This window comes from Boleophthalmus pectinirostris, unplaced genomic scaffold (assembly GCF_026225935.1).
Source record: "Boleophthalmus pectinirostris isolate CB_2022bp ecotype Guang Dong unplaced genomic scaffold, ASM2622593v1 HiC_scaffold_2, whole genome shotgun sequence".
NCBI classification, from domain to species: domain Eukaryota; kingdom Metazoa; phylum Chordata; class Actinopteri; order Gobiiformes; family Gobiidae; genus Boleophthalmus; species Boleophthalmus pectinirostris.
The window spans coordinates 18,398,422-18,411,364 of NW_026571152.1; the positions used below are offsets into that span (position 1 = coordinate 18,398,422).

General features: G+C 38.6%; 1 protein-coding gene across 1 annotated transcript; it reads left to right on the forward strand.

The window, feature by feature from the left end:
* Positions 1-5,531: 5,531 nt before the first annotated feature.
* Positions 5,532-9,197, forward strand: LOC110166865 (uncharacterized). The gene is made up of 2 exons (XM_020932190.2): positions 5,532-5,607; positions 7,823-9,197. Exon 2 carries the CDS (start codon positions 7,834-7,836, stop codon positions 8,764-8,766), a length of 933 nt encoding a protein of 310 aa, XP_020787849.1. The 5' UTR covers positions 5,532-5,607; positions 7,823-7,833; the 3' UTR covers positions 8,767-9,197.
* The last annotated feature ends 3,746 nt before the right edge of the window (positions 9,198-12,943 follow it).

Here is a 12,943-nt window from a genome sequence, read left to right on the forward strand (position 1 = left end):
ATTACTGGTTTTAGTCCTGGTTTTAGTCCTGGTTTAGACCTACTTTAGTCCTACTTTAGTCCTAGTTTAGTCCTGGAATGAATTAATCCTGGTTTTAGTCCTGGTGTTAGTTCTGGTTTAGTTCTGGTTTAGACCTGGTTTAGACCTGGTTTTAGTTCTGGTTTTAGTTCTGGTTTTAGTTCTGGTTTAGTCCTGGTTTAGACCTGGTTTAGACCTGGTTTAGTCCTGGACTGGACTAGTCCTGGTTTTAGTCTTGGTGTTAGTTCTGGTTTAGAGGCGCACAGGAGGAAGCGCGGTTTACGCAGCGTAGCGAGAAAACACGATCCACACGCGGCGCGCGGGAGCACGTCGGTGTTCGCGCAGTAACTATGGAAGGAAACGTGGTCCGCGCGTTCTCAGGTTGATGACGATGATGAAGGTGTGTGTTTGTGTTTGTTTGTGTGTGTTTGTGTGTGTTTGTGTGTGTTTGTGTGTGTTTGTGTGTGTTTGTGTGTGTTTGTGTGTGTTTGTGTGCGTGTCCCCTCATGTGGCAGGTCACTATAGGACAGTAGTGCAGACATCTATGTCTATGTCTATGCAGGTTGTTTTCACCAGTGACATTTAAGTTGTAGGCGATTTTATATTTGTTATTTTCTTTTATACCTCACGTCGGGAGAAGAATTTCCAAGACACGAATGTGTTTTTACCTGTGCACTGCTGCCTCTGTTCTACTGGCTCTACGACCTCGTCCATTGTGCCTGACGCCGCCAACGTTAACATGACGTTTACGTCGCTCTTACTGCGCGCGTTCTGTGTGGGTTTCCGGCAATGAGTGGAATTACCGAAATAAAAAAAAAATTTATAAATGTTTTTTTGTGTGTGTGTTGTTGTCCCAACAACACATAAAAACAGGTTTTATAATAAAGCAACTCGCATACAGAAATAGTAAAGTTAGAGATTAAAAATGAGATTAACGAGATTAAAAAACATAACGCGCTAAATATGACTGTAATTAATTAATCGCAATTAACGTGATAATTTGACACCCCTAATTGTCCTCTTTGATGGTTACACCTGAATGGGAATCCTTACATCGCCAAGGTGCAATTTAAACACAAGCTACACCAAGCTACCCTGGGCAACACAGTGGGGTGGATGACTTTAGGGTGTTGAGGCGTTGACTTTTACTCTCAGCCCCCGTCCAATCTCGGGTTTCACAGAGTGTACGTTCTGTTCATCTTGCATATCAACAAATAATAATAGCTAATATACAAAACACAGTTCATTCACCTCAATAGTAATCATTTACTAGCAATAGAAAATGAAAGTATGTTATTCCCGCACAGAGGCTAAACCTGTCTGGGCACATGTGTTCACAAAACAGATATGTCTCATGGCTTAGGAATGTAAAAGACACTAATTTACCCCAACAAAAGAGAAGACACACAATATGAAGTTATGTGGTGATTTTATTGTTTTTGTTATAATTGGAAAATTGCATATATCTGCTTTTATTAATGGACTCTTTATAACCCAGCATTAAACCACTATTAGTTCATTTGGTAGTTCACTCTTCAAATAGGCACAGGAGGGAAATTGAGAGAGGTGTTTTCCCAATGGACATAACAATAATTTTGGAGATTTAATTTTTTTTTTATGAGGGTTCGAAAGCTCTACTACTACACCGCTGGCCTTCTTTATGTCCTACAAGTCTTTGCTCGTTTCTCTATTTATTAGAGGCTGTAGAGCAAATTCAAAAGTGATAAATTCAAGGTCTTGCTGTGAGTAAAGTTTACATTCGATTTTGAAAGTATTGAAATGGGAAATTCAAAATCATAACACTTTGTTGTAAGTCAAAAATCTATTTGCTTTTTATCCGTGTTTTTGTCGTGGAGCAGCCCTCAAAGCCCCGTGACAAGTGTCCGTGATGCTCTTCACTTTCCGGACCGGGTTACGGCGCAGCGGGACTGAAGAGACTCTCAGCGGCTACACAGCAGCTGAGTCTGAGGGGAGCGTCCGGGATTCGCGGTGTTTCTGCAGGCTGCACATCACGGGCAGCGGGACGTGGTGTACGCTCCGTAGCCTTGAGTGGACTGGGCACCAGAGGAGGTGGAATCGTCTCTAAACAAGGACTAAATCCGCATTTGACCAGGTCTAACCCGACACCCGCATACGCCTAAACCAGGTGAGTCCCGCGCTGCCTCTGCTCCGTCTCGAGGAGACCGCAAACAACGAGTCTACGATCTCACGCAGCCCCGATCCAAACGTCCTCACACGGCTCTATCTCTGCCTGCACCCGGTGTTGATTCCCCATTTCCAAAAGAATATCTAATAGTCGCGACACGGACCCCCGATCTATACTGAAGTGAAGAGTAAATTAGCATTCGTTATCTTCACCGTGGGTCTGCATTCATTTGTACGACGGAGTATAAGGGTCAGATTAAAAAAAAAAAAAAAAGATGCTGGCGCTACGAGAATAAAGTCGTAACATTTCGACATTAAAGTCGTGATATAATGAGAATAAAGTCAAAGCTAGAAAAAGTCGTAATTTTACGAGAATAAAGTAATAATTTTACAAGAATAAAGTCGAAGTTAAAATAAAGTCATAATATTATGAGAATAAAATGATAATATTACGAGAATGAAGTCGTAATAAAATAAAAGTCAAAGTGAAAAATGCGACAGAAGAAGAACCTTGTTTTTTAATATAAAACCAAAAATAAGAAAACGAAAAAAAACAAAAAAACAACAATTTTCTTCATTATTTGTGCCTCTGGACTGAACCAGGACTGAACCAGAACTAAACCAGGTCCGGGACCAGACCAGGACTGAGACAAGGACTGAGTCCGGGATCAAGACTGAGACTGGGATCAGACCAGAACTGAGACCAGAACTGAAACCAGGATTGAGACCGGGAACAGGACCAGGACTGAGACTGGGACTGAGACCAGGACCAAACCAGGACTAAACCGTGATACCGGGACCAGACGGAACTGAGACCGGGACCAGACCAGAACTGAAAATGGTTTAGTCCTGGTTTAGTCCTGATTCAGTCCTGGTTCAGTCCTGGTTCAGTCCTGGCAGTCCGTATGCAGCGCAATAGTCCCGCATGGCATTTTAAAATCACGGAAATGCCGTTTCCCATTTCCATGACTTAAACCAGGACTAAACCAGGACTAAACCGTTTTCTTGGTCTGGTCCCAACCTCAGTCCTGGTCTGGTCCCAGTCTGGTCCCGGTCTCAATCCTGTTTGGTTCCGGACCTGATGTAGTCCTGATTCAGTCCTTGTTCAGTCGAATGAATGAATAATACACGGATTCTGCTCCTTAACAAAATGCTCCAAATTCTCCATAGCGCACCAGCCTACTCATTCATACTTTCCGAGCAGCCTATATTCTCGTAATATTACGACTTTATTTTGACTACGATTTAATTCTCATAAAATTACTACTTTGTTCTCGTAAAATTACGACTTTATTCTCGTAAAATTACGACTTTTTCTGGCTTTGACTTTATTCTCATAATATTACGACTTTAATGTCGAAATGTTACGACTTTATTCTCGTAGTGCCAGTATTTATTTATTTTTTTTATCTGACCCTTATACTCCATCATAGTACATTTGCTGTATTCACATTTCTTTTAATAATGGCTTATAAACGTGCACACTTTTGTGTGGTGTGTTGAGGTAGGATATTGTATCAAGTGGAGAATTATTAAAATTATTTGAATAAAAAGGTTAGTAGTATTGTGTAAAAATAAAATATCTTCAAGTATGATGTCTTACCCAATACAATGTCTTAACATGATATTGCCCTTTAGTCAAAAAGAGTAATGATACATTCTTTTTTGTACTTTCTTTAGGGTGAGTGTCTTGCTGCTGGTTCACCTGCATCCCCAGCTCCTAAAGGCTACAGTGGAAAGATGAAGGCTCAAGTCATTAACCATCTCATCAGAGAGTTGCAGGTATGCCATGAAATGGTTAAATGTAGAACTGAAATGTAACCTCATCAATAATTTTGTAATTGACTAATTTAATTTTATATATGTGCTGAGTAATTGCAATTTTTGCCTTAATCTCATTCTATTTTCATGATTAATGGCATTTATGCATTTATTATAATCTTTTCTAAGGGACTAAATTTTTTCAAATCTTCAAGTTATTTATTTGAATGGTTCCTGTATACAAAAACATACTAATATATATTTACCATATATTTACTTTTTAATTTTTATTCATGGATCATTAAATATTGCATAGCCTGTTTTGCAAGGTGGTTACTTGAACATGTTATATATATTCTATTCTCTATTTTATTTTACAGATCGGTATGGACACATTTCTTGATGGTTGAGCCTGGACGGCCTTTCTATCTGTGACTGAAGTGGGCAGGACTAAGGTTTTTTATGCCATCGTTGACCTGGCTGAATTTCTTGAACACTTCAAGGCACTTGGTCCTCAGACTCTCACAAACTTTACACCTGTATTCAAAGAGCTGTCTACAACATGGACGTTGGATGTGTCAAAAGAAACCCCAAGAATGAAAGACTGACTCTTGAGGTAAAAATTTTCTGCAATGTTAATGTGTCATAATTAGCAGAACTGCCTCTATTGTGAACATTGTTATGTTTATATAATGGAGAGAAGATCTTGTGTCAAACAGTCAGACAAGCTCCTCTCATTTTTTGGAGATGAACATGCCTGAATTCCATTCAAAAACAAGATCTTGATTCATCCATCGACTGCTTGCATTGAAAAATCAACTTTAAAAAAATTGGTCATTGTGACCAACTGTTGAGAGCACAGAGAATTCCTGCTGTCAGTTGGATTTTGTAAAAATAGTATTATGTCATATGACTTATTTAAACTGAGTTGATTGTATGATGTGCATTGTTTTAATACAGTGAATGTTGAAATGGAATTTTATGGTGGTTTTCATTATTTTACATTTGTAAACGGGATTATGAACTAGAATGACCACATCATTTACACTGTATTTAGTGAAGAGTTTCTATTGAATAGTGTAACATGAAGAATACTCTACACTATTTCTACTTCATAAAGTGTTAACTTTAAAGTGTTAAAACATAGAAATATAGAGTTATTAGTTTTTCACTATACACTAGTGTAAAAAAATCTAATCTTAATCAGTGTCTAATTCAACTATGAGGGGTGAGGTTACCAGTGTGAGCCGTCGACACTTTGGAAAGTGTAGTTTTAATTCATTTTATTTAGACCCCATATGACATGGCAAAAAGTGTTAAGATTAACAATATACAAGCTGAAATAACACTCTTGAATTTGCTGTGTATCTGATTCCTGATTCACCAAAGCGATGCACTGTACTAAGCAACATTAACTCACCTACACACACACACACATCACATTTCAAAGAAAACATTGGCTGACTTCTTGTACATCGGTTCAATTTGTATTCCTGATTACATATTTCAAATGTCTAGGCAGTCAACAGTAGGTTTGCTCTGTCTATGTGAAAACCTGTTGGACTAGTGAGGTGCTATGTATTAATCTCACGCACATGGGACTAAACCGGGACTGAAAAGAGAGAAGACACACTCAACGCAAGGAGATTTACATTTTTTACTTATAAAGAGATCCGCATACAGGTAATTGTGTTTTAATTTTACATTACAAAACTAATACATTTGTGGATAGGTCAACATGCTCTAAAATGATTGACTCAAGTTTAGTTTTCAGTTTGTTTTTTTATAAATCTGGAAAATTATAAAGGTTAAAGTGGAATTTTCTTATTTCTGTTTAGAAGAAGTTTCCGTACTTAAAATATTTTGACACTGATTTGTAATTTTTGTATATTAAAGGTGCACTATGTAACTTCTTGATTGGGGGTATGTCACCTGCTTTTTTCTATGGATATGTCATTCCCTATAATTGATTGTGTGCCTCACACACAATCAATTATAGGCAAGGTGGGTGAGATGCCAAGGGATTAAACAATGGTGTACTTATTTTGGGCTGGCGTTGAACCAACAACCTTTGGGCTGGTAGGCAAATACTCAGCCACTGCCACCGAAAACTTGCCTATATTGACTGTTTCTCAAAAAACCTTTACTATTTTGTAAGAGGACTGACCTCTGACCTATGGAAGATGTGAAATCATGGCTGTTACCATGATATCGAAATTTTAGGGAATAGACTTGCACAAAGTTTGGACACCTCTGACAGGGGTTAACTTTGAGACACTCTACCCTTCCCCCACTTGCTTGAACCTTCCTATCTCGGACCTGTCACCCAAGCAAGATATATAGTGTCTTGTCTTCATGCACTCCCTGTGTGCTGTACCACACAAAGACCCCTTAAAGGATTAAAGATCTTTTTACAAACTAACTTTTCTACAAAGCTTCACCTATTGATAATTCAATTGACTGAAGTTTGTTCACTGACTATAATCGACACTATGGGATTTTTGATGGAACAATCTCTGAATCTCAAGCCAATAGACTTTCTCCAGAGAAAGAAAGGAATGAAATTCAATTCATTCAATGAACTATGGCCAGTGTGTTTTAATACTGATTTGTAAATGTCATGTGAATACTTTCTTTGTGTAAAACTGTTAATGTTCATAGTGTGTAATATGAGAGTTATGTCACAAAACCCCCACTCAACTAACTCACATTCCACACGCAGATACACGATTGGTCAGTTTTTCCCGCTTATCTTAATATTTAAGACAAGGAAAACAGACCTAAACCCAGATCCCCAGTTTTGCAGATCGCCCAGTTCTGACCAGTTCGTTCAGATCTCTGTTCATCAGCAGAAGATCGCTGAAGCAGTTCAACTCAGAATGGTAAAGATGGTAAAGAGCCGAACAGGAGAGACAATGCCCGAGTTCTCCCTCTGTTCAAAGCTGTGCCTGTCACTTGACGTGTTTTATTCACATACCTGTCGCTGATCTGATTTGAAAGCGAAGCTTTCATATTTTTCCAAATTTAAATATTCGCATTTTTGCAGACATAGTCTTTTTGATTGATTAGCCTTAATCCGTGACCAGCGCTGCTAGACCTCATGGACAATTAAACGTGTCCTCCAATCCTCTGGAACAGAGGAGAGTGTCCTTCAGCCTGACGCCAAAAGAGCCTGGAACATTGATCAGATCACGTGGCCTTCGTCCGTTTCATTGCGTTTGATTCTTCAGAACCGATGTCCTGAGAAACTCAAACCTTCATTGGACCCAACAGGACCACATTGTGACTGGACATCTCCACGCTCCCTGGGTGGTATGCGCACTTTCACAGAATGGCTTGTTTTATCAAGCTAGACTCAGCACAGAACTTTATATAACTCTTAAAGTTGTGTTTAATCTCACATCTCTAGACACCAGTTTAGAGCGACCTACACTCATTTGCATATTTGATATTTAAATGCTGTCTGTTTAACTTGGTCAATAAATATTCATAAACCACAGTTTGCTTTGGTGAATAGTGATGTTATTTCCAATGATGAATTTATAAACCTTCAGATCAATTGTTTAATTAATTATTAATTAATTAACATAGGTAATTGATTAAATTGGATTGGTAATATTTCTCAACATTTGTTGGGTGCCCCCAAATTTACTTCTAGTCAGAGCCGAACACTCACAAAGGCCACGTGAGTGCTACTTTAACTTAGAACTCCTAAATTCCAATCTGTAACATGAAATACCCCCCTACATCATGGTATCACGCTGTGAGCCCATGTAGATTTCAACCTACATATTTTGGTGCCAGCGTGAGGCCAGATGTAGTCACACTACAATTTTAAACTACAACCTAAAGAATGTTATGACAATCATTTTTAAACCTTTTCTTCTCTTCTCTCCAGATCAGATCAAAATGGGTGATGTCCCAATTGACCTGATTGTCTCATTGGCCACAACGGTGGTAAAGATGGCCATGAATGTGAAGACCAACAAGGAGCGTTGTGAGCGTGTGGCCAAGCGGGTGATTGCTCTGCAGGAACTGGTGCTGAAGCTGAAGGAGAGGGACCCCCGAAGGATCTCTGAGGTGGTCCGAAATGCTCTCAACGAACTGTCTGCCACTCTGGTCAACGCTCGTGACACCATGAGAAAGTACCAGCAACAGACTAACATCGTCAAAACTTTTGTTCTCAGCAGCGCTCACGAAGACAAATTTCTCAAAATCAACGAACGGCTGGATGACACTTTCCAAGTCCTTTCCGGGGCTTTGCAAATTGAACACGGAGAAGTGTTGAACCAAGTGTTGAACGCTGTAGCTGGAAAAAATAATGAAATAACCCAGCCCAAACAACCCTTTCCAATAGGATTCTCCAACATGTGTGGGCCTTCACATCAGCCTAGCCCTACTTTCCAAATACCAACTCAGAATATTACACCAACAGTTCCAAGTGTTGTCCCAACTAGCTCTACGTCTCCAATCCCCACCCAGAATCCACCAAAGATCCCGACCATCACAGTTACCGGTGCCCTAAACCCTCCTTACCCTCCCGCCCAAAGACCCACCTATAATCCTAATAGCCTTTCAGTTCCAACGATACATGTCTCTGTCCCGTGCTCAATGCCCCCCCGAGTGGTAACTGTACCACCCCCTTCCCCTGTGCATCCCATCATTACCATGCAGAGTGTTTATGGGACATTACCCGCAGGGTCCATAGTCACTAGAACAGCGCCCCCTATGGTTTATGCCAACGCCATGGCCCCCCCACAGATGATTGTGACTATGCCACCACCTCGTCCAGTGCTCACTAATCCAGGATTGGTGACAGTAGTTATGACCAGACCTGTTTAAAGGAGACATATCTGAACCACAATTAAAGGGGTAATATGTAACTTTTCAAATAGCGGTCCCTGCCTTATGATGAGCGATGAATGATATAATATTATATAGAACTTTGCATTATACATGATCTCTTTTAAATATTTTACTCCATTTTGTAGGCTAAAGTGTGTCTTAACTGTGTTTTGGGATCACCACAGAAAAATCACACCAGGCACAATTACCAGGAATTTACACATTGTGTTTTGTTTTCAACAGATATAATTTTTGGCGTGTCCATTTATCCATACTTTGAAACAGAGAATATGTTGTAGGCCTTATGTTTGAATTGCAGACAAAACTGAGTTTGTACTTTAATGAACAATATTGACAACTGAAACTGAATGATAATGGAATTGATTTTTCAAGCTTAATATTAGTATTAGTTTTTAAGAATAAATTCATGTGAACTCATTACAGACTCTGTGGTGTGATTGTGGAGACATCAAAATGTGACATATTTAAACACTGCTTTCGTTCCTCACATTCAAATAAACCCAGCACCTGCAACCAAGCATGAATGAATGCTCAGCCTCTGCAGCTCAGTGAAGAAATTATGGAGGTTCTGAACCATATACTGAGAATAAGAAAAACTCTGGTTGCAGGTAAACTGACTTCTGACTGACACTGACACTGACTTCTCAGCGTCAGTTTTTTGTACCTTTTTCAAAACTGTATATTGCAGTGTTTATACAGTTCCTTTTTGATTGGCCAAGCAAGAATTATTCTTGTATTGAGGCAAACCAGTTTGAACTCTCCATGAAATAGAAAGAGAGAGTCATTTTGGCTCAGCTCATGTGAGTAGAGGAGGGAGGAGTGCACTGTACAAAGACAAACTATTTTGAGCCATTACATTTGAACAAACATCTGCGCCCACAGCAGGTAAACTACTTGTTATGCCAGTTATAACATTTTATTATTTTATTATTTATACAAAATATTTCTATTAGTTTAATTTTACTTTTTTCCACAAAAGTTTATTTTGTAATTAACTAGACTATCAGTCCGTGGGGTTGGATCTGTCCTTCACTGTGATACTCCTTATGGTTTCTCTTTGTTCTCTTTTGGGTGTTTTTCCATGCAGAAGAAGTATTTAAGGACTGAGAGGGCTCTGGGACAGTTATCCATTTGCTTGTTTCCTGTGAACAGGTTAATGTGCATCTGTTATTGACCAGTGTCTTTTTCATTATTTGAGATTGTGTTCAACTATCTTTCTGAAGGCTCGTGAGTAAGTAAGTAAGTAAGTCGCTATTTATATAGCGCCTTTCACAGACATTTCACAGTGAGGCCACTACTTTTGTATGGGGCCTTAACATTTATTTTTAACTGCATTCAAACTGTACTTCTTTCTTAATCTTTTGGGGAATTTTCAAATATTTAAAATCTTTATTCTTATAAATCATTCTTTTTATATATGTATACCAATTAATTATTGGATTATTTTCTCTTGCTTTCTGATTCATTTTACTATCACTAATCAAACAGGTGAAAGTTTGCTGCAGTTTTTTTGTTGGTTGAGTATTGTAAAAGGTGATTATTATTATTTTTTATTTTTTTATTTGAGAGAAAAAAAAATCAGTATAAAAATTATTTAAACAGAATTTTTCAGGATTAAGAAATTCACATTCTGATGAAACAAATATCTTCTTTGGTTTAGTGGTTTAAACTGGGTATGGACTCTCTAAAAGTACCATCTACAGGTTTATCTGATTTTTTTCACTAATAGATGGCAAATGTGAAACCATTTCCCTCCTCACCTGGCCTTTGTTCAGGCTCACCTGTGCTCTCTTATAGGTGAGAACACAACAGGGGAGGGTCGATCTAATTACAGAGAGCATCTTTAAACTGGATTTGTTGAAATTGTCTCATTAAATAGCCTGCAGGGAGTCCACAACAACAAGATGCCCTGAACACAAATACATTTCATATAGACAAGAGAAACTTTCAGGTCAGTTCACATTATACAACTAAAATACATGGTAAAAACTTCTCTAACACTTTACACTCTTCCACAGAGGCACCATGCCCATGTACTATGTGGAGGCAATCTGGTCATTAATTCAGAAGACTAAGCAGTGTTTGAATGTGAAGCAATGCAATGATACACAATGCAAACACCTCTGCAGAAGACTGGAACTACTTGAACATTTCATAAAGTCTTTGAGAGAGAGAGGAGAGGACACACACTCAGAAGCCACCAAGAATGTGATCCAAGACCTCTGTGTGATTCTAACAGAAGCCCAACCTCCTGGCCAAATACTCAAGGAGTAGATTAAGCAAGTACCTAAATGCCAATAGTTATGAAGATAAGTTTAAAGCAGTCAATGAGAGGTTAAATGAGGCATATCTGTCCCTGAGCGTGTGTCTGCAGATTGACACACAGGTGCAAACCAACCTCACTGTGGTTTATGGTGCTGTTGGGTTGTTGGCATTAGGTTGTTTACATATTATATTCTAGAGGGTCAATACCACATGAAGCACTTTTTGCTGCTTAAAATATTACAGTATACAATAATCATATTTCATAGGTTTTCATTAGGATTCAGGCCTGTGGATTGCATGGGGTTCTCTTTCAGCTTGATTTTCATTCACTGAAACCTATTAAAATGTTTTTGGATATGCGTTTGTGAACAATCCTGCACCTTGCTTGTATGATATGTGATGTGCAGTGCAGTAGGGTAGCCTGCTGGTTTAAAAAAACAAGTACAATCACAACTGAGCTTGAGTTGCCAGTGCCTTAACCTGCATTTACAGGACTCTTTTCTGGGCAGGGCATGCCTCATGCGAAAGTTCAGACCCTCCAGAATTCCCTCACTGAGCTGCAGAGACTGCACTAGCATTGATTAATGACTGGCTGCAGGTAATGGTTTTTAGGTAGTGAGGATTCAGATTGGAGAGAGTTCTTTCAGGTTTAAACCAACTGGACTTCAGCACTGGAAATGGCAACCCAAATGAGAAAGTCATGTGAGACTCAATCTGCTTTTTGAATAGAAATTTGTTTAAAACAACTAAAGAAGAACTAAAGCATCAATTACAACAAAAACACCTTGACTATCATGTGTAATTTTAATAAAGAATAAATCAGCTTTACAATTGTAATCTGTAAGAACATATTTGCCTTGTATCTGGTTACACAAATGGGTCATCTTTTTGAGATTCGAATGATGATGAATTTGGACTATACCTAGTGATTCATGTTCATTCTTAAGCACTTTTACATATATACTGAAAAAAAAAAAACTGCAACATATCCAACAATTTGCATTACTATTAGAAATATTGTATGTGCAACTATTTTGATTAAATTTTTATGACTTTTAATCAAATAATGTTATTCCTAATTATATTACACAATGTCACATGCATTCAAATCTTTAATTAATATGCCAGAATCCATAAATAAGTTTAACTATATATTGGTTTTAACAACCAGCCTTGTGCTGTAACTCATGTGTTTTTACTGTAAATGAATAAATTACTAATAAATATACGTAATTAAATGTAGTTTGCTGAAGATCTAATATATTACTGTTCATACCACCTTGGGAATGCCTGAGAAATTTGTAAAGATGAGCAGGGTTGGGTATGGTTAGGACTGTAGGGAATATCAGGTGTGGTAGTGGCTCATTCTTTTTAAAAGGTATTACACTTAAAATATTTAGCATTCAACATGTGGTTGTAAACAATATTTCCTCTTATCCAAATCCACTCCTGTTCAGCTTCCACACCTTACATACTAATGACCATGTTTGTTCCTCTGGGAAATCCCCATGTAGCTGACCTGCCTGTAATCTATAGACATCGATGGGGGAGGTTGTGTTCTTCAGAGCTGCACACAAACTAAATGAGAGAAGAGGACTAAGTCTGCTCTAAAACCAGAACAAAACCAGTACTAATAAAAACATGACCAACCTGGAGCAAAAAAACGAACTAAAGCCGGTCTAAACCAAGATTAAGTCTTGATTTGAATCCATAGGTCGGTAAGCAGACATGGAGGGAGGATAATATGTGGCCCCACTGTGACATGTGTCTCCTTGAGGTGTCAAAGGAGCAATGAATAAAACAGTGAGAGAGAGAGAGAGAGAGAGGAGAGAGAGAGAGAGGGAGGGAGGGAGGGTGGATAGAGAGAGAAAGGAAGAGAGAGAGAGGA

Coding starts and splice junctions, on each gene's coding strand:
- LOC110166865 (XM_020932190.2), top strand. CDS start 7,834: ATGGGTGATGTCCCAATTGACCTGATTGTCTCATTGGCCACAACGGTG.